Source organism: Petromyzon marinus, chromosome 47 (genome assembly GCF_048934315.1).
Source record: "Petromyzon marinus isolate PM22_M1 ecotype Great Lakes invasive population chromosome 47, UKy_Petmar_22M1.pri1.0, whole genome shotgun sequence".
NCBI classification, from domain to species: domain Eukaryota; kingdom Metazoa; phylum Chordata; class Hyperoartia; order Petromyzontiformes; family Petromyzontidae; genus Petromyzon; species Petromyzon marinus.
In genome coordinates, this window is record NC_133713.1 from 4,002,632 (window position 1) to 4,029,989 (window position 27,358).

The window sequence follows — 27,358 nt, forward strand, 5'->3', positions numbered from 1 at the left end:
CTCACACACACACACATGCACACACGCTCACACACGCGCCTCGGCCTTGCTGCCTTCAGACGGCGGCGCGGCACAATCCGCTGTGCTGTGCTCCAATGTCTGCGGTTCCCGATTTCACCAACCCGCAACTGACCAGTGTGGTGAAGTATAGCCAAATAACCTGCACGGTATGCGGAGGGTTCATTCAGCAGTGGTTTGACAAAAGTGCTGCTCATCTACTTGCGTTCGAGTCCATTGAGCTCATTGGTGCATGTGTGACGGTGTGACGTGTGAAGGTGTGACGTGTGATGTGTGACGGTGTGACAGTGTGACGTGTGACTGTGTGGCGTGTGACGGTGTGACGTGTGATGTGTGACGGTGTGACAGTGTGACGTGTGACGGTGTGGCGTGTGACGGTGTGATGGGTGATGGTTTAACGTGTGATGCATAATGGTGTCATGTGTGACGGTGTGATGGTGCGTTGAGTGACGGCGTGACGGTGCGATGGGCACTGTTTGCGCAATCGCGGCACTTCACATCTCGAGGTGGGAGCGCGCAGCGTTCGCACGATGCCCTTTGCGACGAGACGCGCCTTTATTGTCATCATTACTAAAGCTTTTGACGTGCAAGTCCGATAGACCTCTGGACCCCGTGCAATCGGCGTAACCTTCGGAGCAATGGAGACGGCGGGGTCCGCGAGCCCGTCGGCGGCGCTGACACGCGGAGTCATCGAACGAGCGAACGACTCAGGAAGCGAGTCGGTGCCGCGGCGCGCGCCGCACCCTTTTTGCTGGGATCCAGACGAATGTCTCCGCTCCGTGCGCTTAAGCGACGCGTGGCGCGGCGACTCGCCACAGCCACTTGCGTGGAGCCGCAGTTTGAGCGGAGCGCGGCGCGGCTTGTCCGGGGCACGCGCCCGATGTTGACGTCATCAACCGCTGGGTCTCGCTAATGAACGGCGTCGTTTATTTCCCGAATGGCGCCCCTTAAAGGGCGCTTGGTTTACGCGTGGGTGTGCGTGCATCTGCGTGCGTGTATCTGTGTGTACGTGTGGATGCGTGTGCGTGCGTGTGTATTGCGTGGGCCGACGTCCACCCCACCGCCCTTGCTAGGCAGGTGGGGTCGGCTCCCACACACCCGTGCACTACCACAGCTAACACAGCGGGGGTACGAACGCGCCCGCACATGCGGGCGATTATTTGCTAACACGCACGCACACCACAGCCAACGCTAACGCGGCGCACAGCGGTCCGCCCACACCTGCGAGCGATGACCTCACCGCGCGCCCGTGCCGCGGCTCTGCGTCCACCCTCGCAGCGCGTTTTCTCACGCAGTCGCTCCACACGCAAATCGCAGACACCACACCGATGCTCTGCGATAACTTTTATTCGCGGCGCAGATACACACTGCCTGGGGGAATATTTTTGCGAGAAGAGCCTAGCCTAACGCTGCCTAAGTGCCCAGTCGCTCAAACGTCCTACCACGTACCTCGTAGCTGTACTCACGGCGTCGCACGGACGCTGTGAGAGTCGGAGGGAAGAGGACGAAAAAAAAACCTGGCCCATCACCGCCGCGTAGCAGCACTCGCTGGAATCACACGGATGCTGCGAGCAGCTCGAGGAGGCAAGACGACAGGGAGTGGGTCTTGGCAGCCCAGAGGTTGAAGACAAGAGAGACCCCAAAATCGTCCCGGGTTACTCTTTTTATTCCCTAACCTTCGAGGGCCCAGTGACGTTGTACCGCGCAGGCAATCGTGTGCTTACTTGCGCCGTCGCTTATCTAGACCCTCTCTTCCATGGCCTAATCATCCTCACTTCAAAGGGCCGGGATGGCGTTTGTACCGCGCGACCAATCGTGCGCCTACCTGTGGTGACCCCCTGTTACCGCGTCTCTCCGTCGAGTGCCGCGGTGGTGGCACCGGCCACCCATTGCCCCTCGTTGCTCGGTGTCTGGAAGGGCGCCCGGCTGGCGAACACACAGCCTGCGAGTGTGTATTCGGTATGAGGGCCGAGATGGGGGCGGCAGTGGCGCTGCGATTCTCCTGACCTCATGCTCTGCTTGTTTAATATTCAACCCTCAGTCCCCCCCCCCCCCCGCAATGTCGTGAATAACTTATTGTGGTTGGCCCAGTGAACCTTTTCTTTCCGCGCCCAGACAATTTTAAGCCAATTTAGGGGCACCGCAATGTGATTTGTCCTGCGGGGGTCGGCCAATCTCCTGGCACCGGGAAACCGTGGGACTTTCTTTCTAGGACCCATCGGATGAAAACCCGTTGTGCCAGGCGATCCCCCGCCAGGACGCTACGTGTGTGCACTGCGTGTGTGTGTGTGCTCAGCGTGGTGCCAGGGGGGAGTCGCGGCACTGGCAGAGTTGCTCTGCGGCCGTGGCACCACAGTATATGTGTGCACGTGTGGATGTGTGTGCGTGCGTGTGTATCTATGCACACGTGTGTGTGTGTGTGCGTGTGTATCTGTGCACACGTGTGGATGTGTGTGCGTGCGTGTGTATCTGCTCGCACGTGTGGGTGTGCGTGCGTGTGTATCTGTGTGCACGTGTGGGTGTGTGTGCGTGTGTATCTTTGCAGACGTGTGGGTGTGTGTGCGTGCGTGTGTATCTCTGCGCACGTGTGGATGTGTGTGCCTGCGTGTGTATCTGTGTGTACGTGTGGGTGTACGTGCGTGTAAGCGTGTGTATCAACATTTAAAACGTTTTCTCGGTATAAGAAAAATAAAAACAACGTCACTTAAAATGAAGCGTAATTTGCAGTTACATATTTTTGGCAGCCTTTGCAATCGCGCTAACATGCCTCGTGCTGCTCGCAGCTACTCCTCGGGAAGAATAGTGGCCAATGGTTCACGGACTTGATCGCCATTGTTGCCCCTCCATTGCGCGACGCCATCCGCTTCGCCTTCGCAGGCAAATCGCTCGGAAACTCCTCGCCCGGCACCGTGATACCGGCTCCCCGTGACCATCGCCGTGGCCGTCACCGTGGCTGTCACCGTGTCCATCACAGTGATACTGGCGCCGGTGGCTGGACGTGCACGCGCCCTGATTGTCGTATCGAGAGACGCGAAGGCATTCCCATGACGAGGCGACAAAACCAACAAAAAAAACCATCTCAAGTGCCTCCGCGGAGTGCGCTCGATTAAAAAGAAAATAATATATATATAGCGCCGAGAGATGCGTTCATCTCAACTGAAATAAAGGAGGGATCCTGCCAGAAGGTCATGGCCATTGTGGTCCTGTTATCAACGGCGCACACTTGTGGCTCAGGGAGCCCTGCAGCGACTGCTGTCGATTCGCACGTTCCTCCTCGCTCGCTCCACCGCTCCGCCTTCTCGACTCGCGCGGGTACTGCTCTCGCGCGGTGGTGGCCGGCGGATAAAAAAAAAAATAGATATTTGTGGGGCACGGAAACCCACGGGGGGTGGGGGGGGGGGGAGAAGGGGACGGGGGGCAGATATTACGTCCTTCTGTCTCATTCGTCTCCACATTAAATAATGCGGAGAGGCTCCCTAATGCAGGCACTGAGGCATCGGTGCTCATCTCCTGATTACAGCCCTCAGCCAGTGGTGGGAATTCCACATTATTTTGGTGGGGGCTCGTCTCTCCTTAGGATAACCACCGTTGACCTCTGTTGACTTCTCCACAAAGTGGTACTCATTTTACGAACCAGGGTGGAAACTCGCAATCCTCTCATTGCGAGCCGCTCGCCCCACCGCTGGGACAGCCGGTTGGTCCGCGCCGCATTCCGTGGCCGTGGCTCACCGCCTCTCACAGTGGCTCACGGTAGCTCACGGTGGCTCACTGCGGCTCACAGTTGCGAACGCTGGCTCACGGAGGCTCAGAGTTGCTCACAATGGCTCACAGCATCTCACAGTGGCGCAGGTGACGAGCGGGTTAACCACGTGCCGATGTTGTTCGTGGTGCTCCCCGGGTCACGTGTGCGGTATTTGCCGTTGAATCCTCAACAATCGACTGCGCTGAGCCCCGAATATGCGGCGCGGTATCTACGGAATGACCGCGCTTAATTGCAATAATCGTAACCAAGCACTTCAACCATTATGTGCAGTAAATTAACTTTTACAGCTTGAACATTGCAATCAATAATCTGTTTACAACAAATCTAACAAAGCTATGTTCAGCGAGCCACTCTAACTTTTCAATGATTATAGGTTTTTTTTTATGAATTGTGAAACAAAGTTTGGAGAGGGTTTATCGCCGAGACATCGTGATAAATATTGTTTAAGGTTTGCGCGCGACGCTTGGCGATTGAAACGAAGACCACGAAGCTGCTGGCGGAGCGACTGCCCGATGCGCTTTTTGCGCTGCCCGCGTGCGCTGCCACCGATCTCCGGCGCGAATCACCTCGTCTGCTGCGGCCCTCTCGCCGTTGTTGGGGGATTTTTTTGTTTGTTTGTTTGTTTTGTTTTCACCGTTCCGCACGATCCACTCAATGCCCTCGGAATTAATGCAGCGCACGTGCAGCCCGCGCGTGGCCCTCCCCTGTCACCTGCCCGCCCTCCCCCCAAATCCGCCGCGTGGCAATTCCCACCGCGTGCTCGTTATAGCGGCGCCTCGGCCGAGCAGTGGCGAGAGAGAGAGAGAGAAGGCGGCCTCCGGAACGTCAAGGAAACCAAACTCTGACATCGGCCGGGCGGCTGCCCAAGCGACAAAGCGAGCGAGGCAGCGAATCTTCGCAATTGGAAGGTCGCGAGGTCAGCTCCGTGTTGGGGGTTGACTCTGCCTATCCCCCCCCCCCACCCCATCTCACCCCTCCCCCATGAAGTACCACTACATTGTGTGTGGCAGTCAACAGTGGTTGTAGCCTACTTCAGCAGTTCTTTCTTGCTGTGCTTGTCTCACCTGATGACGATTGCTTGTGTTGACGTCGGACGTCGTGATCTATTAACCTACGTGACTTTACCGACAGAACCAAAGAGTAGTGGTTGTATTATCGCTATACTTGCCCCCTGCCATAGGAATGTAGAATTTTCTCCACTGGCTTTGCAGTGATGTAAACCGGCCAGGAGCATTGCCTCCATTCTCGTTTGAGCTGGAAATCACTTTGACCTTAACTTTTATCGAACAGACCTTGCGTCTTCCAGTCTTGATCTTTATGTGTCCCCTGGCTTGGCCATGTGCAGCCGAGTGCAAATGGAACGGGCAACAGGTTGTGAATAATTCGTTCCGCCAGCTTCTAAGCAGTTGCCATGCTAGGTTACCCTTGTCAGTGTTCACAAATTGACAAAGTGTTTACACCGAGTGTGTGCGCAGTGCTTTGCCCCGATCCATACAGCAGCAATTACAAGGCATAAGTGGCAGTGCCTAATGGAAGTATGCATTATTGATCACAGAATGAACGGAGCTTTCCCGTTAATAAGCCGTTGGGCGAGGGCTGTATAGGGTGAGCGAACCTCGTTTCATGTGAGTGGAGACATCGTGATCCTGTGGACGGTGAGGTGAGCCCGTGAGGTGAACCCGTGAGGTGAGCCCGTGAGGTGAACCCGTGAGGTGAGCCCGTGAGGTGAACCCCGTGAGGTGAACCCCGTGAGGTGAACCCGTGAGGTGAACCCCGTGAGGTGAACCCCGTGAGGTGAGCCCCGTGAGGTGAACCCCGTGATGTGAACCCGTGAGGTGAACCCCGTGAGGTGAACCCCGTGAGGTGAGCCCGTGAGGTGAACCCGTGAGGTGAACCCGTGAGGTGAGCCCCCTGAGGTGAACCCCGTGAGGTGAACCCCGTGAAGTGAACCCGTGAGGCGAGCCCGTGAGGTGAACCCGTGAGGTGAACCCCGTGAGGTGAACCCCGTGAGGTGAACCCGTGAGGTTAGCCCGTGAGGTGAACCCCGTGAGGTGAACCCGTGAGGTGAACCCCGTGAGGTGAACCCGTGATGTGAACCCCGTGAAGTGAACCCGTGAGGCGAGCCCCGTGAGGTGAACCCCTTGAGGTTAACCCCTGAGGTGAACCCGTGAAGTGAACCCCGTGAGGTGAGCCCGCGACCAGGTGAACCGAGATCTCTCAGCCCGATGCACGCCCCCCCTGCCCCACATCATTGAGTATCCATGCACCCAGAGGTCGGTGAATACCGTCTGACATCGGTGGATGTTGTCAGATGTGACTAAATGTTTCGGACCATCGGCGGATATATAGGTTATATCATTGATTCCAATTACACGGCTATCACTCATTCCCCAATTCATTCAAAACGATCATCATCATCTACTGTCATCAAGTTCGCCTTTACCGAATTCCACGCATCATCACAGGTTTTCCCCCATTGCTCCCATCTCATCTATTTCAATAACCTCACCTCCACCATTACACTCTACGCCTCGTGCCGTTGGTGATTCTTTGCAACGCGCCTTGGTTTGAGGGGCCACCTTTATTCCGTTAAGATCAAAGATAAGAAAGATGGCATTTCACACGAGGCGCGTTTCACTCACCCTCCGGAAGATGTGGAGATGGCACTCACTCGCTAGCGACCTTCAAGATCGCCTCCATGGACCGACCCCCGCCTTCTCTCTCTCATCTCGCTCTACTCCCCACCTCCAGCAACCGAGGCCTTCAGTCAAAACCTCCGGCCGACTTCGTCGCACTGGGAGGTCGCACCTTTTCCGTTGCTGGGAAACTCTCCCTCTCTCTCTGGCTCTCAACATGGTTAGCATTTATTTTCAAAGTTAAAACTTAAAACAACCTTCCTCTTCTCCTCTGCCTGTGACTATTTCCAAACCTCTTTCATCGGTACAGAAATCATCGTTGTCAGCACCCTCCTCTCCCCACGTGTCCTCCCTTCTCCCTCTCTTTAACACTTGGCCAATGTTATCCATAAGAGTTTCGATTTAAAGCTTTCGTGACTGTAAGGATTCATATTTTTGGTTCTTTCGGATAAAGTCACGTACAATGGAAATAATAAAATAGTAAAAATAAAACATAATAAAATAAAATTCTCACGACGTTTCGGCCACAACGCAAGCAGCCGTCCTCAGGTGAAGAACAGAGCTGTCGGAAAGACAGAGCTGTCAGAAAGACAGCTCTGTTCTTCACCTGAGGACGGCTGCTTGCGTTGTGGCCGAAACGTCGTGAGAATTTTATTTTATTACGTTTCATTTTTATTATTTTATTATTTCCCTTCTACGTGACTTTACCGAAAGAACCAAGAATATGTCTCCATAAGAGGTTTTTTTTTTGTTTCTGGGGGGGAGGGGGGAGTTAGATCGAGTAAATATAAATGCGTCTCTCCCCTTAGCTGTCAACATGGTTGACTCTCACATTATGTTTCAAGTCAGCGGCTTAAAGAAACCTTCCTCTGCTCCTCCGCCGATGGCAATTTGCAAATGTCTCTTTCATCGGTGCAGAAATCCATCTCTCTCAGCAACCTCCTCGTTGCGTGCCCGCGGTGACATTCGCATTCCTCCTCCGTCTCAGTCATCGCCCCCCCCCCCCTCTCTGCTATTGTTCCCCCATTGTTTTCTGTCTGCTTTGTGCAGCTGTGCATGGCCCCCCACCCTAAGCCTCAATGTAACATTCGTGTCACGTTTGGCTGTCACGTGATGTAATGCTTCAATCATCGATGATTCTCACACTCACCACCATCGTGAGAGGGAGCTTGAGCTTACCCGTGCCTATTAATTACCACACGTTAGATACAACTTAATACTGTCAGATATCACTCAATATTGCAAAGGAATCCTTGGACACCATGCAACGTGACAGATACAAACTCTTTAAACCTGTGTGAAACAGCCCTGGACTTGTAGCTACGATACAGGAGCCGTTTGTTTGTTGATGTTGCTTGCACGCCACCGAGCTGTGACTAATTACTCTTCCAGAATGCACGCGCGCACGGCGGGAACGGCGTTCGTGGTTTAAACGATCGATTTTTTTTTGGTTTGCCGAGGTCCGCGGTAATCACTGACGTGGAGCCTCGGAGCTGGCCAAGGAGCCCGCAGCTAAACGGGGTCTCGCGCGGCCTTCCACCCCCCCCCCCCCGCCCCATTCAAACCAGGATCGCAATTTACAGAATTGCGAAAGTCGAAACCCTCCGTTTATTGAAACCTTTCTGCGCGCGTCAAAAGCCCGCGATCTTCGAGGGGGGAATCGTACGCGGCTTCACGCGCCGGTGACCCGGGGCTCGCGGAGACGCGGCTTGGTCGATCGCGTTGTGTCTCCCGAATCCATCGGGGCCCGGCGCTGGCCCAGAGACGGCAGCACCGCGCGTGATTTGCTTGAGCTCAACGTAATCTCCCCTCGGACGCGTGGGGGTTTCTCCGGGTGCTCTGGGATTCTTCCCACACTCAACCCCCCCCCCAACCGCGCCCCCCCCCCCCTGAGAAAAGGACCGGCAAAGCCACACCGATATGGCGCTTCCTTCGTCCCCCCTCCCCCTCCTCCCCATAAAGCTACGAGGCTCCGCAACATACACGCCGCGAACATTTCATCTGACGCCCATCGACGGTGCGTGGGCGCTTGCCTGCGGTTGCCACGGCGACGGAGGGAGGCCCTGCGGAGTCGATGCCCGGCCGAGCGGCTCGTGCGGCCTCGCGCCGCCGCCGTGGCCCCACGCGGCGGCGCCCGGCGCTGATCGGAGCCGAACGAGCGGGGCGCCGCGGAGAAGTGTGGGAGGAAGGGAGCCACCCGCCCCCCCCCCCTTCTTCAAGGATGCTCGGGAAGCGCGCAGCGTGGACGACCGAGAAGTGAGGGGGGGGGGGTCGTGGTTGGTTTAATTTGTCCCGGAGTGTCCCTCGCCACGCAGGCAGCTTCTTCCGTGCGCTCGCACCCCGAGTCGGAATTCGCACGCGGCTCGAGGGAAGGGCGGGGAGGGAGAGGAGGCAGTGAGGTTCGGAGGGGAAGAGAGATGTGTGAAGTAAGACGTGGAGGCAAGACGTGGAGTTAAGTGGAAGCAAGGGGGGAGGCCAGTACGGAGGTCAAAAAGCCAGGGCAGGAGGGGAGGCACTGACAGACATTCGGGAGGGCAGGGAGGCAGGGACAAGGTGCGGGGAGGGGAGAGGGAAGGTGGGGAGGGAGGCAAGGTGGGGAGCAGGGGGTAGGCTAAACTAAAGCGTGCTGACCATAAATGATAACGCAGCGAAGTGGCTTATCACGTGGAAGAGGAAGAAAATAATAAATGGGTGGGGGTGAAGGCAGAGACGGGGGGCAGTGAGATGGCTCCCACCGCATTCTCGTGCCCCCGAGGGCCCCCACGTCGCCCTGGAGATGGGGAGAGGCACTGGGGGGCAGGAGCGAGGCCACCCCCTGGGTGATCTTCTCTCGGCCCAAACCACGACGCCGGTAAACAGAACTCACCAGGCACTGTCAAACCCAACACCACAATTTATCCTACTTTACATATTTCCACAGCGGTCTTTTCAGGCAAAAATACTTTTGTTCCTAAATTACAGCAATTTTCTGGGTGGCTGCAGTGCAATATCTTTGCGGTAATGACTTCGTCTGGGGGTGTTTGTCTGGTTTGTGTTCCATCTCGCCAAGTTGCCCTTTGTAGACCGCTACTCGATGAGCTTTCATCTCCTTACTTAGATTTTTGCCTGGCGTGGTTCACGGAGTTCCTGGTGGGAAGTGTTGGATCACAATACGACGTGTTCTTCCAGAGCGTCATCTAAATGCACTGCATCTCACACCGCCACTGGGAGAGTGAGGCCCTCATTGCGACCATGGAGGGAGGTGAGACGGTTTGTTCTTTCAGATGAAAAAAAAACTACGGAGGAACCGGGGCGATTGCCCAGACGGGAATTCGAGTCGCCCCCACGACTCCGTAGAGCAAGAGAGAAAAGAAGACCTAAAGTCAGATAATGAGAGACTGACAGGGCAAATGTATGGGTCTCTGTGAATCTAAAGGTCCATATGTGACGCTATAGGTCTCTAGGTATCTAAGAGTTGAAGGTGGGAGACTGTCAGAACAGGTCTATGGGTCTCTGTGTGAGTCTATAGTTCCCCATATGACACTGTAGGTCTCTGGGTATCTAAGAGTGGATGGTGGGGGATTGTCAGGGTAGGACAATGGGTCTCAATGTGAGTCTATAGGTCCCTATGTGACTCTGTAGGTCTCTGGGTATCAAAGAGCAGATTGTTGTGGACTGTCAGGGTAGATGTTGGAGGTGGCTGCGTGTCGACTGCGCAGAAGTTGCAGGATCTGGTGGAGGGTAGGCAGCGTTGGCAGCGAGGTGTGGTGGTGGCTTCAACGGCTTGGGCCGTGACGATAACGTCTCCTTCTTGAAAGGGGGGACACTTGGGGAGAGGAGGGTGCTGACAACGATGATTTCTGTACCGATGAAAGAGGTTTGGAAATAGTCACAGGCAGAGGAGAAGAGGAAGGTTGTTTTAAGTTGTAACTTTGAAAATAAATGCTAACCATGTTTACAGCCAGAGAAGGAGGGAGAGTTTTCCAGCACCAGAAAAGGTGCGACCTCCCAGTGCGAAGAGGTTGGCTGGAGGTTTTGACTGAAGGCCTCGGTTGCTGGAGCGGGGAGTAGAGCGAGATGAGAGGGAAAAGGTGGAGGTCGGTCCTCGAAGGATCTTGAAGGTCGATAGCGAGTGCAACCTTGCATTTCATACGGAACTGGATTGGGAGTCGGTGGAGGAATCTGAGTGTCGAGCCGGCATGAATCGGTGTTGGTCTCTGCTGGACGCGGGAGCGTGGCCACGGCACTCAACGTGGACCGTACTGAAGGTCGCGATGACTTTACTGCCCTTTGAACGACCTTAACTCATTCAAATTATTATCTGGCCCAGCGATTATACTATTCAGCCTTGCAAAGGGCATTCGAAAAGGGCATTCGGCGGTGTTGTGATGGAGTCTCGCGGAGCGGCTGTCCCCTTCGCCACGCGTGTGTAAACAAGACGTTTCTACACGAGACACGCGTTCGCAAGTTCCCGCCCCCATAGCACGGTTGGCTACATACGGTGCGAAAGAAGTTCAGCACACGTACCCAAAGGATGCTGGGAAGCGCTTGCGTGCCCCTCGAACCGTGCCCAGAGCCCTCCCCGTGCAGTTTGCACCGAAGGCGGGGAGGGGCGGCGAGTTGGGTAGAGGCACCTTCGGGCGGCCCTGCGAGCGAGCGAGTGACCACGCCGTCTTCATGACTCCATCCGTCGTTCTGCGCTGTTGTCTCCCGGAGGAGCGCGCCCCTCACCAACGTGCCAATCCGACGTCCGTCGCGGGCCTCGGGCCGCCCTTGCCGAGCCTTCCGCGGCAAACGAGCGGCAAACGCTTCGCTTTGCCGCCCTCCTGCCCTGCGAGTTCCCGCGTCACGGTGGGCGCGAGCGCGGTGGGCACCGGGCCGGCTCGGTTTACGGATCGTGTGGCTCGCCGAGTATTGCTCGTAAGCTGCCGGGGGCTGAAATTATACCGTCGCCCGAGCCGCGGCTCGCAGGTCACACCGACGCTGCTGCCGTTTTCGTGCCGACGGATTTATTTTTTTTCCGTGGCAAACACAGTTTGTCGTGCGCCGAATGAATCGAAAGGGGTTGTGTTTTTTTTTTCGTGTGTTCCTTTCATCCGCACGAACCCCTGACGGATGTCACAGGCGAGCGCCTGTGGGTGCAGCGGAGCCTGACTCACGTCTAATCGGCCTTCTTTGTTTTGGGACCCAAATGCCAATAATCCACTTAGCTCATGCGGGCAAATGAGACGCGCTGGAAATATACTTGGACGAACACAAAGATTCCCGTGGTCGGAGCTAAATTCTACAGGCCATGTTGATTCTCACAAATTAGCAGCAGCCTGCTGAGGCCGTGCAGATGCAGCGATGATGGCGGGGGGGGGGGTCGATCGTGATGAGGCGAGGGCGGAGGTGGCGGAAGCCGCGGCACGGACTCCACGCAGCCTGGGCCAGGGCCTCGCAGGAAACGATTTTGAGGTCAACGCGGATGTGCCCGGCTTCTCGTTGAGCGAGCGAGCGATGCGAACGAGGGTCCCTCATCGCAGCATCCACCGCGGTCACCGCAGCGCTCATACACAGCCGTTCTGGACTCGGGGCGCACTGCCAACCATCTGAATGGAAATGTTGGGGACTATCACGCGCCAATAACATATTTTTTCAAAATTAAACGTCTCTTAAACGCACCGTAAAATGTCAATAAGCCTTGAAATCGACCGACCTGATACGTATTGGTCAATCTCTATGGTTGTACAACGGGCAGAAAAATATAGAGGGCCACGCGGACCGCAGTTTGAGAAGCGCTACTCTAAAGGATCCACCGGCGCACGCGCAATGCCTCGGCGATGGGCCACAGACTTAACTCTTGGGTTGGGCAGCTTTCGGTGCATGTCGGCAGAATAGGTGGCAACGTCTGTGCGCCCCGCACGATGTGGGGTCAGTGTCCTGCCAGAATGTGGGTAAAATAGGGCAATGTCGGGGCACAGTTGGCAGCACGGCCCCCGCGACAAAGAATGAGATGAAGCCCTCGTCCTGCCTAATCACCCCCCCCCTCCTCCTTCTCTACTTAGCTCGGCACCCGAATCCCTTTGCCCCAGTGGGGCCCAGGGCAGTTGCACTGCCTGCGCACTCAGTCGCTACGTCTCTGATGTAGGCCACCCTCCCAGCTTCGTCCTTTTGGACAAGTCACAAAATGTGCGGCACACAGACCCAGCGGTTGGCAGCGTTTAATATCGAGTTGAGAAATGAAGCCTTGGGGGACGGGGGTGGGGGGGGGTTAGGGTAGGGGGAGTGTGAAGGTCGCGTGTCGACCTTACAACGGCTGCAGGATCTGGCAGAAGGCAAGAGTTTCACGTTCAATTGTTTAACCAGGTGAGAACTCAAGAGAGACGATGGATAGCGTCGCATCTGCCAGATTGACCCCGCTTGACAAAAACGACGAATGCTAAATTAACCATTCATAACCAAGGTTTTTGGATTAGATCGCATAAATATAAATGCGTCGTAACCCTCCACCATCCGACACAGTCAGTAAGGTTCGTCACGTAAACTAAACGCGCCAAATAGTTAATACTTCAAGCCCACCGGTGTGTTGGAGAATAAAATCACAACATTTACAATTTGAGTACGACGTTTCGGTGGTAATTACATCCAGCATCATCGGGCAAATCGCCCGATGATGCTGGATGCGATCTAACCCAAAAACCTTTATTATGAATAATACTGGTCGTGAAAGCCTCCTACGTGTAAAAAAAAAGTTAAGTGCATCAATGACGCAAATTAGAAATCGGCACAAAAAACTACTGTGCCGCGTGAGAAATTGAAAGTACTGAATAGACATTAATCATTTGTTAAATAATAAATTCACCGTCGCGTGAGTCAACTCGGTCAGATTAGACTCATCATACCACAATGAAATTAAGTTACAGAAACATTAAACAGATATAGGGGATGACTATTGCACTCGCGCGTAAACCGACAAGTATGTGACAGATGGAGGCGATTTCCAATTGCGGAGGCGTCGGCAGCATCGGCCGAGATAACATCTTGGCCTTGACCACGGCGCCGAGATGTGACGTGCGTCTTGGCGGCGCTGCGAAGCGGGACTTTGCTCTGCTCTTCACCACGAGGAACGGTTTTAAAGAATCGCAGTTAATTCACCGTTTAGCGGCAATCAGCAACCTTCAAACAACACCGCGTGTAATGACGCACGGCCGAAAATGTGCTAAATGGTAACCCTCTCCACACGCAGCAAAGGCTCCCCGGACTAATTAACACGTGCGGGCCACGTAGCCTGCGGTAAGCCAGCGGAGCAGTGCGGGGCATGCACACCTGTGCTTGAGTGCGCACATGTGTGAGGAGCGGTGGGGCAGTGGTTAGCACACTGCGCTCCAAACCTGGCGACCCGAGTACGATTCCCACTCGTTGCCAATATGTGATGAGTATGTGAACCGATCACGGGTCTCGCCTAGGTTGACTCAGCCTTAAATTAGTACCTGGCACAGTGTGTAAACATCACGACTGGGGAAACAAAGACGACCGGGCGTGGTTCTGGCCACACTGACTCCCTCGTGTGCCGTGCTGGCCCTCATAGGTGCTCGCTAACAGCGCTTGCCCAAAAAAAGTATCGCCAAGTTTCCGGGGAGATCTTTGTCCTTGTGTGTGCGTGTGCAGCATAACAGGGTGGGCGGATGGGGTCATTCGAGGGAAGACGCGTTCCATCGAGAGGGATGGACGAGTCGAGGCCTGGGTTTAATCAAATAGGAGCCCTTGAGATTCCTGATCTCTAGTGCAAGGGGACCAGGGGATTCGCAGTGGTGTAGAGCCACGTATGAATGTTCTATAGGCAATGATCTATCGTTCAGTGATGGTTCGTGTGCGTACCGGGTGTGATATTAACCTGCTGGTGGCGATGCTGTCGCTGCCGAGGAAGGCAAGTGGAAACCAAAACGAATATCCTTTTCACGTCACGGCTCAAGAGCTTGAGCCCACGACCCAGCCATTTGGACAGACAACTTGAGAGAGAGAGACAGAGAGAGAGAGAGTTGCACGTAATTTAAAAATGTGGGATTGGGGCCCTGACTCGACACTGAACACAGCGACCTACTTTTGTAACGGGAATCTCAACGGTTCACTTCCCCGCAAAACGCACGCTTTTTGGAAGCTACCGAGCGCTCGCCAGCATTGAAACCATCAACTCGGAGAGAGCGTCCCGGAGACAAGTTCTCCCACCGCCCGGACGACCCCCCACGAAACCCCAGGCCTCCCCCAGTCATTCCTAACGACTCTCGGCGGCCGCCACCGCCCCCAATCCAATTCGCCTGGTCGGGTGACGGCGCGCGGCTCCACGGGTTCGCAGTTGCGGCCGTCGCGGCTGCCGAGAAAGCGCACGACAGCGGTCGGCGCGATGCTGGGAAGGGCGAAGGGGGCCTGTGCCCCGCTCAGCACCCCGTGGCCCCCGGCATACGGGTGATGGATGAATGCTGCCTTCTGGCTCGGGAGAGAGTCCCCACCGCTCCCTCCCCCCCCCCCCCCCCCGTGCTCGCCAAGTCTGATGGCCCTGGTCTAGCCGCTGATAGCTGCACAAAATTGGCGTGTGTTCTTGATTCAGTCGGGCTCAGCTCCGGCGATAGAGAATCGACGAAGGCCCGCGCGTAAGTTGCTGACTGGCACACCAAAGGGAGCGAGTGAGCGAGCGCTCCGGAGGGTCGGTAACGAAGCCCATTGATTGCCGTGGGAGAACTCGGTCGCGTTTTTTTATGAGACGGCCGCTCCTCAGGCGGAGGGCAGCGCCTCCGCAGTGAGCTCCGAGAGGGCGACATTCCAGAGACCACAACGGGGCGCGGTGTCCCCGCCGTGCAGTAGATTCGTGACAAACAGGGCGCGTCTTCACGCCAAGCACCAGGCTCAGCCGCGCCGAATGTAGCGCTACGTTCCGCTGTAGTTTTCCCAGGGAAGCCCTCGCCGAGTCTTAAGGCTCCTTTTCAGGAGCGTCCTGCCAAGTTGTTCGCAATAAGGTGGGCGATGTTGCTGCTGGTGCTCATGTGTGATCCCCAATTGAGTACTTTGCACGAAATCTTTCAGGTTTTGGATATTTTGGCCAATACGAGGCACATTGTGAGATTGATTTTTTTTTTAATCTATGGAACGAGACCGGAGAACCCATAACGAAACCCATGCAGAAAAGGCGGAAAACATCCAAACTCCACACAGAGGTGCCCAAGTGAGGGTAACTGTAAAACAAGGATAGGAATGCGTCTGCGTTGCTGATTCTTACCGTTTGCGGTTTCTTAAAAGCATGTTGCTCAATCCCCGGGGCTGCTGAGTGCCGTGTTTCGCTAAATGAGATTAGCGAACGCCGCTATAGAGGTCAGAACCTTTAGCAGTGAGTCATTAAGTAGACACGCAGACGATACCTCTCCTTCACGTATCGGTATCTCCACATCAAAAATCAAATAATTCCCTACACAACTCATCGGTCCCACAGCCTTCTGAGAGCGCATCATTTCAACAACACTGATTCAGCACAAGTAAAACTCTGGAGCAGTTTCAACACACAGTGTCTCATCAGCAGTCAGAGCCACCCACGGTAGGGGCCAAGCTACCACGGTCCCTTCCCATAACGTTCACGATGTGCGGCTCGTGTGTCTGCGTGTGTGCGTCATGCGTGTGCAGGTTTATTGTGGGGAGTTCTGACAGAGTGGCCGGCGGCACTTTACTTATGAACCCGGGGACCTGCGTTTGATTCCCAGCCACGGCTCACATCAGTGGCGAGTGGTGTCAGAACCGGTCCCAGGCTTCGAATAAATGCGGTGTAAGCATCAGCGCTGGGGAGACAAAGGCGGCCCGGTACAGTGCTGGCCAATACCATGCACTTGTGAGCCGTTACAAATTTAATTGGTGCTCGCTGACTGAACTTGCCCCGAAAGTCTCCCGGCATCATTGTCTTCGTGCGCGTGTAATCTCCGCTCATGCTCGCCCTCCGTGTATCGCAATGCACACGGGATTTGTGCTTTTAATTGATTTTTGGCGAAAAGCTGGAGGCGATGAACGTGGCTCTTGATTCATGACAAACCACCGCTACACGTGGCCACAGCGCGCTACACGAGGAGACTGCCTCTGTGGGTTGCACGGTTTAATATTAATGTGAATGGTTTCTGGATGGGCCAGTTAAATGCTTTGCACAGATGTGTGTTTTTTGAAAGCAGTAAAAACCGCCCGAAGCGATGCCTGTGTTCTAACCGGGCATGTGTCTGTGTGTTTGTCTTTGCAGGGTTCCTAAGCACAGGTGATCAGGCAGCTAAAGGGAATTACGGTCTTCTGGATCAAATCCAGGCCCTGCGCTGGATCAGTGAGAATATAGGCATCTTCGGGGGTGACCCGCTCAGAATCACTGTGTTTGGGTCGGGCGCTGGTGCGTCTTGTGTCAACCTACTGACACTGTCGCACCACTCTGAAGGTAACCGTTGGAGCAATTCAACCAAAGGTATTCAGCAGGCTGATAATTTTGACAATTTTGGTGTCTGCATGCTCACTGCTCCCTCTCTCTCACCCGTCGTCGCGTGGTGGATGCTCGTGGAGGGGGCGGCTGTTCTCTGCCTTTGCTCTCTCTCTCTCTGTCTCTTCCCTTCTTTCATATCCCCCGACCCCCCTTCTGCCCTCTCTCCCTCGCCCCTGGGAATTCGCGGGCCAGGGTACGCTTTGTCACGTAAATAATAATATAGGGGAAGTATCTCACGATGCCGTAGAAAGCTCAAGTAATTTCAAGGCAACTGCAAATACGCGCGGCTACAGGCGATGAAGGGAGTCAAATAGAATCAAGCGGTTCATATGAAACGATAATACAATTTCAATCAAACGCACGAGGATGTAGGTGGGGCAACGCAAGTCTGGGGTCAATTGAGGACAAATCATCACCCCCAGAGTCCCAGGGGAAGAGTACGCCAAGGGAGCCCTTGGCCTTGAACCTGATTCAAGTTAAGTTTAGATTTTTATTGTTTGACTTTCAGCAAATATTTTTTAAAAATCATTTTGTGGTTTGGGCCCCACTTTGAAAAAAAACACCGGACTGTGGCTGGATTGACAGAAAGGGGCATCGGGAAAGTTGGCATTCAAATGAGATTTTTGTTTTGTTTTGCATTTGGCATTTTCATCTTCAATGACGCGAAATTGCATTTCGGAAAAGGCAGCCTCAAATTAAATTATAGCTTATACCCCAGTCACTTGACAGCACGGAACATTTGTCACGTTGAAACATTAATTGCAATTCAATACGTGAATGTTGATTAAACATTTTGCAAATTAGGCATTTTTCAATTCACATTTCCCATGAATGTGCCCGACTCTACCCGATTATGTTGGCGCAGCGTCTCCCCGCCGCACGGACGCCACGATAGTCATCGATCACGTGACGGGCGTCACACCGCGCGCAGTCTGCGTGGCGCTCCAACCCTTGAACGCTCCCGCCGGCCTGAGCCCCGAACGACGATCGATTACTTCCACGCAGCATTATTAATGCAAACCGCTGCCCAAAACGCTGAACTTCCACAAAGCCTGAGAACTTAGGCCCACGCAGAGTCGAGTCAGCATTAAACTTCCGACAAGATTAAAATCGGGTCAGAATAAAAAAAATCCCCAAGCTAAACTCACCACAGATGAGAAACTCCAATGACAGCGTCCCGATGGTGGCAATGCTGCAAAACGACGGCGCACAGACGGCGCTGAGGAGAGACGTCGAGCCCGAGAGCAAAAATAACACCAAAGCGCGTCGCGTCATCGATCGAATAACAACTTCGGTGGACGCGAAACGCCACCAATCGTCAAATTTCAAAACGAGCATCACATGCTTAACTGGTAATTGCGCCAAATCCTCGCCAGTGGGCGTTGAGGACGTGGCCAGGCATGTGCCACGGGATGGAAATGTACTTGCAGGAAACAGAGGGAGAGACGAACACGTACAAGGTAGAAAATAAACACTGAGCCCGCAGTAAAATATCAGCGTTCCGTAGTATCGCTTCCACGTGGATATCGTTGGGCAGGAGTCGCCGCAGTGCTTAGATGACGAGCCAACAACCTGTGATCTTTGGCTCTGCGTGGAAGCAGGAGTGGAGCAGGCGTGTGGAGCAGCGCACGGGCATGCTGGGTAGGGCAGGAAATTATGGGAGAGCAGAGCATGCTGGGTAGAGCATAGTATACGATGTCGGGCAGCATCTTCTGATCTTCCCATCCAACCTCACTTCATCCCCATCACCCCTTCTTCCTCTCCTCTTTCTTTCGTCTACGTCCTCCTCTGCCTTCTCCTCCTCTGCCTCCTCCTCTGCCACTTTGCCCATAAAGCGCTCTCCTTTCTCTGCTCATGAACCAGTTACTTTGGATGGGAATTTCAATCTGGGCGATCACGAGACATTTTCAGAAAATCTCCGAGGGAACGCAATGCAGACCCGTTTTGGCGGTCGCACAATTTTGCAACAACAAAAACAATCCGGAATGTCTTAAACACTGCAATGCTTCACGCGTGCGTACGTTGTGCAAAAAAAGATATGTACTGCGCACATACGTACATACAATACGCGTTAATCGAATTCCCATTTTGGCGTCGGCCGCATATAGATGTGTGTACTTATGTGCGCAGCACGCAGAGCGTATCCATTGTCTGGTTCAGTCGTCCTCTCCCGTCCTCTTGAGACTGCGCATGAAGCACCAAAGTGTCCATGAAATGCTTGTGCATGCATGATCCAAAATTGTCAAAGCACTGACCGGCGCCCCCCATCACCCCGCCCCCGGGGGGGGGTGCTTTCTCCCCAGAGGCCCTGCCGTGTGTGCGTGCAGTGGTTTTAATTGGCAGCCCCTCTGGTTGCTCTCCGACACTTCTCTGAGTACACCCTTTGCATGCTCACCGTCCCCTCCTTCCAAGCATGCATTGTTGTTGTTGTTTTTGCTGTTGTTTGCTTTTGTTGAGAATACTTTGTCCATGCTGTTTCCCCCCCAAGGCAACTAGGAGCTCGGGGCCCGGGTTCGCTGAGCCGACCGTCCGTTCGTTAGCGCCCGAGCGAACCTCCGCTCGTTAGCTCAGAACGGACAGGTTGGACGCCTTCGCCCGTTACACCGTGGCGTACAGTACAACCAACCACGCCACAGGCGACGGTCGTCCAGTGCAGACAAAACGCACGGCGCTCGTGACATTTTGGCCACGATTGGATTTTTTTCATCTTTTCTTTGACGGCATCACAATTCCCAATGTGCGCGCAGAACCGCCGCGACGCCTTAACTCGCAGGTGCGCCGCTGCCTGCGCGTGCCCTGCCCGCACCCCCCCCCCCCCCCGGCAACGTACCCAGGGACCCAGTCTGCTGAGCGCAGCACAACTGACGGGAAGCAGCTGGCAGCCTGCATTTGTTTGCCTTTGGATAATGAAACTGCCAAGTGAGCTCCGAGCGCGACGCTGCCCGCCCGGCGAAGCAACGCCCGGTTTAGGAGCTCGCACGCACGCAGCCCCCCTTCAGATCGCGAGCGCAGACATTCCTGGCATCTCGACGCGCCGGCCGCTCTCCTCTCCCCGAGCGTCTCTCCGCGATCCCGAGTACAGCTCACGAATCGCATTTCCCCGTGCGGGTCCTATCGCCGGTTCTCCATTGTGTTCAACAGAGCGCAACAACATCGCTGCAATCTGGAAGGGGCTGACGCTTGACGGTTCGTTGACGTCGCGGCTCGCCTGCGAATGTGCCTGACGATACGACCATGCGTCTTCCTTGCCACAACCTCGTCGCAACAATGATCCCGGGAAGCGCTTTGTCGGGTCTCGTTAGCGCGTCGAAGCCGGTGCCTGTAAACGCGGCCGCAGTGGTCGATGGCAGCGACCGAGGCGGCTGCGGCTGCGGCCGGCTCACGCGCGTCGGCCGGCACGTGGCTTCACGGGGCGTCTCGTCGCGCGGAGGCGGCTCAGCGTTGAGTGACTATCGGGGAAATGAGCCAAGTGGGCGCTCCGTCTGTAACGAGCTGACAGGCGGCTTCGCGTACGGTGGGAGGAGGCAGGTGGACTCCCGTGTACGGCCACCTGCTCGCGGGCAACGCGTTGACGGGGCGGCCAGGAGCAAGCGACTGATGCCGCGTTACCACAATTACCGGGAAGTCGGCCAAGGCCGTGTTGGGCCAGCCCAGCAAGGCGTGGACCCGGACCCGACGCGTCGAGAGCCGTGGGGCTCCACGGTCCCCGTTACCGCCCCCGCACTCCTCATCCCAGTCGTTCCGGTGCCAGGCTGTACTTTGTCTTTGTATTTTTTGACCGAAGCAAGGGGCGCAATTGACGGTAAAAAAAAAATCTCCCATTCCCATTGACCCCACGGTGCCGCGACTGGGCCCGAGCGTGTCCAGGGTGAGAATGCGGCTCCGGCCACAAACCGCAGCCCGCGCAGAGCGAACAGCGCGTGCTCCGGCTTGTTCCGTCCTCGCGTGGCAAGGCTCCCGTTGGGATGCCGGGTCAATCCCACTCGGTTCACGCCGAGCCCGCGCGCTTCCAGTGTCCGTGAGAACGTGGCATTAGGGCTTCGTCAGTCTGTGTACAGCAGAGGAAAAGAGGACAGGCTGTCATAATGACCGACAACATTGGGTCTATAATGAGCATCTGCTTCTACAGATTGGGAATTCATATCCCGCCGCAGAAACAACTGACAGCAAGACCATCAATCGTGTTGCAAATTAAAATCCGCACCACCGTCTCGAGAGAGAGAGTGTGTGTGTGCGTGCGTGTGAATTAGGCATGGATAAAGCATTTAAATTTAGATATCAAAATTAGACGCAATCACTCCTATTAGAGGAGAGAAAAACAAGCTCTGTTAATACACCATCGGTGTTTCTGTGGCAATTAGCGTGTAATGGCAGGATTTAAAATAACCCTCGCGTTAAAACTCTCCTTCAAAGTTTCTCTCTCAAAACCCGTTGCCTCTCATGCCTGCATGCGCGCGCGTCCGTGCGCGTGCAGGCACGGACGCGCGTGTTGGGCAATCAATGAAGTGATCAATCGTTCCGTCTCTTAGTCGTAAGGTTTGACCGCCATGGATTCCCATCTCGTCCTTGCTCCGTTCTCCTGGGGAATTCCTCTGTTTTGAGAAGGCCCCATTCCTTCATGTCATCAATCCATTCCCGTCGTTATCACCGCCCGTTCTCTTTGTCGATCTGTGCCGTAAGAAGCATTCTGCGGACTCGCAGGCTGAACACCACGTGACCAAAATACGAACATTGTCTTCTCCTCAGCGCTTACACTATCGCAGCCAATATTATGATTCGTGATAGATTTTTTTTTGTAAAGGCCACGTAACGATCGGGGCCAAATCTGTATCATTAGGAGCCCTCCACCTAATCGCTAAACTTGGTTAAGAGGATTGAGCTGAAGCGGTAATACTTGGCGCGTTGTTAAAGTTCGTACACACGTGACGGTGACATTGTGATTTGTTTGGCTGCGTTGAGTGGCCGAGGATTCCTTTGACAAGACTCGATTATTGCAACGAGCTACTCTACGGGACGAGTGGGGAAAGAATCAAGACATTACCAAGCTGCAACGTGTACAGAATTCTTTGGCACCTGTATTGACCGGTACGGCAAGATCCGGCCGTGTCCGTCCATGCTAGTTGAGCTGCATTGCCTATCGGCTGCCGAACGAATACATTATAAGGTCGCACTCATTACACACAGAGTGCTCGCCACAAATGAACCACAATACGAAGGAGCGTAAACCATCACGCAAACTCCGGTCGACCTCGCAGCGGCTTTTGTGATAAGCATCGAACAAAGACGGCCACCGCATCTCGCACATTCAGATGCGCTTCTGCGGCCGTCTGGAATGTTCTTCCTTTCGATATTAGGAAGCCACTGGGAGCTGTGCCCTTTCATAGCTAAATTGAAAACTTATTTCTTTAGAATTGTTTTTTGTCTTTAGTTTGTAATCCAACTGTGCTGACCACCGATTAGCACGGTTGGCTTTACGCACAGTGCGAAACAAGTTCACCATACATACAGAATGACGCATATTTGCTCAGATCGCAATTTTCCGACCGAATCTTTTTTCGCGGACAAGACCCAAAAATCACTCACGATTAATTTTCTTCGGATTTTTTTTTTCTCTCCCCGAACTCACGCCCAGCCAAGACCCCCCGGGCATGTATCTTCCTCTCGCTCGAGCTGGTTGGGCGTCGTTATAAATGCGTGCGCACATTCGAGGGGGGCCTTTCCCGTCCCGCCACCGATTGCCCACTGCACGTGTGAGTGTGAGGCGGCACCATCTGTGACCAAATCCCGTCTCGCGCCTTCAGCTCTCTCGTCCTCTCTTCTAATGTTGTCCCACACTTTCAGGGATGTCCTTTGCACGGTGGCGAGATGTTAACTACCTCGCCTGGTATACAGGGGGTTCCTGGGCTCGATCCCCACCCTCACGCCTGTATATTTGGAGTTTGCATGTTCTCCCCGTGGTCGCGTGGAATTCTCTCCGGGTCATCGGGGTTTTCCCTCCACATTTAGACTCAAATACTCTCAACACGCGTTTAGAGTATTTGTAACTTTCCACACGAGACACCACTTCGTTGGGTTATCATTTGTGGCCAAGTCACTTCTGAAAAAGAGCTACATAGCTCAGTGGAGCCTTACCTGGTAAAATTAATTTTAAAAATAGTTTAGTAAATGAAAATAGTTAATCATCCCCATTTCTGAAAGTGGTGATATCCATGTCTTTAAACTTCTACCCTTGGCATTCGTATTTGTCGCTTAGCACCAATCTGAATTCCAGTCCGAATTCCCCCTCAACTCAATGTTTGACAATATCGGCCTATTCTTTGGGTCTTTCGGTAAAGTCACGTAGATAGGTTCAAAGAAAATAACAAAAAATACGACGTTTCAATCGCAACACTGGCGTTTGTTATCCTCTTCCTGATGACGAACGCTTGTGTTGCGATCGAAACGTCGTAGTTTTCTGTTATTTTCTTTGAACATATCTACGTGACTTTACCGAAAGACCCAAAGAATATGAATTCCTGCAGTCACGAAAGCTTTAAGTCACGTTTTAATATCGGCCTAGGCCTGCGGATTATCATTGCCCGCCATGTCTGAGTTCAAGTGCATCGCGCCGGTCTGTGCTCACTTCGCTCGGTTGAATTGTCCGGCGACGGAGGCGTCTCCGAAGACCCGGGGGGTCCTGTGCAGCTGCTGTGTGCAGAGGCCTGCAGTTCGTGTGCAGCAGACACGACGGTGCATTTCGACCGTGCTGATGATACATTTGTTAACGAAAAGCAACAAATCAGCTCCTCTACCACCTGCCACGAAAGCTGGACCTTTGGAAATTTAGAGGCGAGAGACGTACCGGCCAAGAAGGAATGCTGATATCCAAGTTGGGCATTACATTGATAGACAGCGAAGCGAACTCATGGATCAGAAAACAAACACAAATTAGAGACGTTGACTAGTCTCGCATTGACAAATCACTAGGAGGGTCGATGGCCAGTGGACAAGACTGGCCGTGGAATGTTGGCCGAAGAAGAGAAACACTTCCAAGAGGACGAGCACCTTGGACACGAAGCTAACGAACGTGGAAGATGTGCAGGCGTGAGATGTACCGTGGCATCGCATGGCCGCGAAGGCTTTGAACCCAACAGTGGATAGAGCATGGCTGACCATGGTATAATCGTTGGCCACCACGTTGGGATTCTCCGAGCGAAGCGGTACATTAATTGCTCGAGGTGCTAACACTATTTTTATGCCGTTACGAGCAGATTTCATAATTTGCCTCCCGTTTCATCTCGTTATCGAGGGCGCACAGTGCTCGGTGTGATGGGGAGAGCTGCTGTGCGTCGCGCTTGGCCGCTTCTGCGTGCCCACGCCCTTCCTTTGGCCGACTGTGTCCACGAGCAAGTGTCTCTCTCTCTCTCTCAGTCGCACAGATCGCATGGCGCGCTCTCGTTTTATTCCCGTGTCGGCGTCTGCCCCCGGCTCGCGTACGGCCGCGACCGAGTCCCCGGGGCCACCAGAACGCAGCCGTGGCGACAAAGTTCCGCTGAAATAATCAACGCGCGATCGCCGGCGCCAATGATAATCGTGTCACCGCACTGATGTCCGCGAACCGCCTTCCCTGTAAAGCAATCAAAACTTCCAGCTGATCCTCGCGGCTCCGCGACATCGAGCCGTTCCGTGCAAAAAAAAATTGGACGAGCGGCTATAAACCGGCGCATTCTTCCGAGCGAGGGCTCAATAAGATAAACAGGCTTCCTGCCGAGGCACGGCGGATCAATGCGCCGGATCACAACAGTCGATGCTCGCCGCGTGAAAGGCTTCTCCTCGTCGACGTTGTTTATATTTCTCCCTTCCCGGTCGTCACCGCGCCTTCGGCCCGGCGCGCGCTCGTTTTTTTTGTTTATGCCGAGAGCCTCGAGACGCTGGCGCCGTCGGCTGCCCCGGGGGGCGGCCGCGGCCTCACGTTGTGGGACGACGGCCCTCCACCCTCGAGCACGGAGTCCTCCTCAGCTGCGGAGTTGGGGCTGGGGTGGGTGGGGGGGGGTGAGAGGGCTCTCGAGACACCACGATATACGTCTCGGTGACCTGGCGGGGGGAAGGGGGGGTCACCACATTGACAACAACAACAATAAAAATACAAGCAAACACAAATGGAACGCGGCAATGAAGCGAGTCGACATCGTGAGAGAACGATTGGCTCCGCGGGGCCGGGCAGCTGTGCTTACCGCTTAAAGGGCACGACGTGTTTCCGTGGAAATCACAGCATCACGTGGCGTGCGTTGTGACAGCAGTCTACGCGTTTGACATGCGGGAGGGTGGGCAGGTCAGGCGGCTTACCAGGCAATGAACACCCCCTCGTGAACACGCAGGATAACACAAACCTCAACACATTGCGCAGTGGCACCGCGGCCTGTAAAAGGCGACGTTTCAGCCAATGGGCGTTCTTGACAAGGACATGGATGTAGAATGGTTATATTTGTGATGTGGGGCGATTTGTGAATGAAAAATACGACGACGTATTTCTTGACGAGCGCGTGCTGGATGAAGCAGACGCGATGTCCATTTTGGGCTCAGCCGTGGGGATGGTTGTGGGTGAGTGAGCGAGTGAATAGAAGGGACACGAGTGTGACTCGGCTCCAGGGCAGTCTCCAGAGGGGCTAACCTTAACTCGCGACCAGGTCAGCGACCGCTGAGAGTAAAAAAAAGTGATTTTCACCAATCTTGATTTGAAGCTTTCGTGACTGCAGGAATCCATACTCTTTGGTTCTTTCGGTAAAGTCACGTAGGTATAAAATAAAACTCATTATTCAGGATGTGATGAGCGGTGGCGCAGTAGTTAACGCGCTGGTGTGGTGTGCAAAGACCAGCACTGGGGAGACAAAGGTGGCCAGGCGTGGTTCTGCCCCCCCTCCCGTCCTCCGTGTGCCGTCCCGGCCCTCGTATAGGTGCTCGCTAATTGCACTTGCCCCAAGAGTCGGTTACGTTAATACGGGGGGGATCTTTCTCTTGGAGTGCCCAACGGTTCATCCGTTTAAGGAAAAAATGCATTCATTTGGGCATCACAGTCGCATAGCAGTTTGTTGTATATGACAGCGACTCACTGCAGGCTCGTGGGTCGGCCTACCTGTGTACGGCCCAAGAGAAGCCGCAAAAACAAACGCACACAATGAGGTCATGCGCTATATCGTCGTTGGTGTTGTTATTGGCCTGGCGTCGATTCCACGTGCACGCGCGCGCGTGGCGAGCGCGCGCAGCGTGGGGCGAGGGATTGAGGTCACTCGCGCTCGTCCTCTAAGATTTGCTCTTCACAGAGCTCTAACCGTGCCATTACAAAGATCAAATAATGACCCCTTTCGCCAATTCTGGTCCAAATAGCACGGCCCTCGTCCTCCAGGATAGGCGCCCGCGAAAAGGGGACGCTTGTGTGCACACGCACGCGTGTGTGTGCGAGGTGTGTGTGTGGGGGGGGGGGGGGAGGTGTGTGTGTGTGGGAGGTATGTGGACCCCCTTAATGGAACATCTTCGCCGGTTCGAAACATTTAGGCTAGCCTGCCTACGATCCATGCTTCTTTGAGCTCCTCCAGGAGGCAAGGCTGCGTTGGCTTGTTCATGTAGTTCGCATGCCCAGCTACTGCATGCCGAAACAGCTTTTGTTCAGCCGGATCGAGGGGGCTAAACGGGCGCGGCACGGGCTAGAGAAGAGATGGAGTGATGTGGTAGAGGACGTGGAGCTGAGTGGACTTGCCGATGACTGGTACCAGCGGTGTCAAGATCGGCCTCTGTGGAGGAGGCTCGTGAAGGACGCTACTGGGCAGTTGGAGGCAGTCGCCCTCCAACAACGGAGGGCGGGGGAGCGAGGCTCACAACAACGAGCGGAGCGCCGGGTGGCTAAAGCACAGCAGGTTTGCACAGTAGGGGGCACAGGTGGTGCATCAGCCAGTCATCTCAGTCAGTCGACCCGTGGCACCTGGGTCTGCCAGCGGGCGTTCGACACTTCAAGTGGCCTCAAGGTGCACATGGCCTGGCACAAGCGTCGTGGTGACGTCACCGCCACTTAGTGGCGAATGGCGGTTGTTGGTATGTGTGTGTGTGCGAGGGAGGTGTGTGTGTGGTGGAGGTGTGTGTGTGTGAGGTGTGTGTGAGGTGTGTGTGGGAGCGTGTGTGTGGGAGGTGTGTGTGGGAGGCGTGTGTGTAGGTGTGTGTGGGAGGTATGTGTGGGAGGTGTGTGTGGGGGGGAGGTGTGTGTGAAAGGTGTGGGGAGCGGTAGTGTAGCGGTTAGCGCGCTGCGCTATGAACCTGGCGACCCGGGTTCGATTTCCGCTCAAGGCCAACACCAGTGGCGATTATCTGAGCTAGCCTTGTGCCTCCCCTACGTCGACTCAGACTTAAATGAGTTCCTGGTGCAATGGGTAAACATCAAATTAGGAGGGACAAAGGCGGCCAGGCGTGGTGCTGGCCACCCTCCCCTCGTGTGACATTCCGGTCTCATAGGTGCTC

At 54.7% G+C, this 27,358-nt stretch overlaps 1 protein-coding gene across 5 annotated transcripts in view; it reads left to right on the top strand.

The window, feature by feature from the left end:
• The window catches only part of LOC116952604 (neuroligin-4, X-linked-like), a 275,455-nt gene that overhangs the window by 223,023 nt on the left and 25,074 nt on the right, over positions 1 to 27,358 (top strand). For 2 of the 5 annotated variants that reach the window (XM_032972121.2, XM_032972119.2), the window contains one exon: positions 16,646 to 16,831. The exons of 1 other annotated variant lie outside the window; for it this stretch is intronic. In XM_032972121.2, coding sequence (XP_032828012.1) covers positions 16,646 to 16,831 — 186 coding nt within the window. Of the gene's footprint in view, positions 1 to 16,645; positions 16,859 to 27,358 lie in introns of all 5 variants that reach the window. 2 more of the 5 variants (XM_032972120.2, XM_032972118.2) reach the window with 1 other exon arrangement.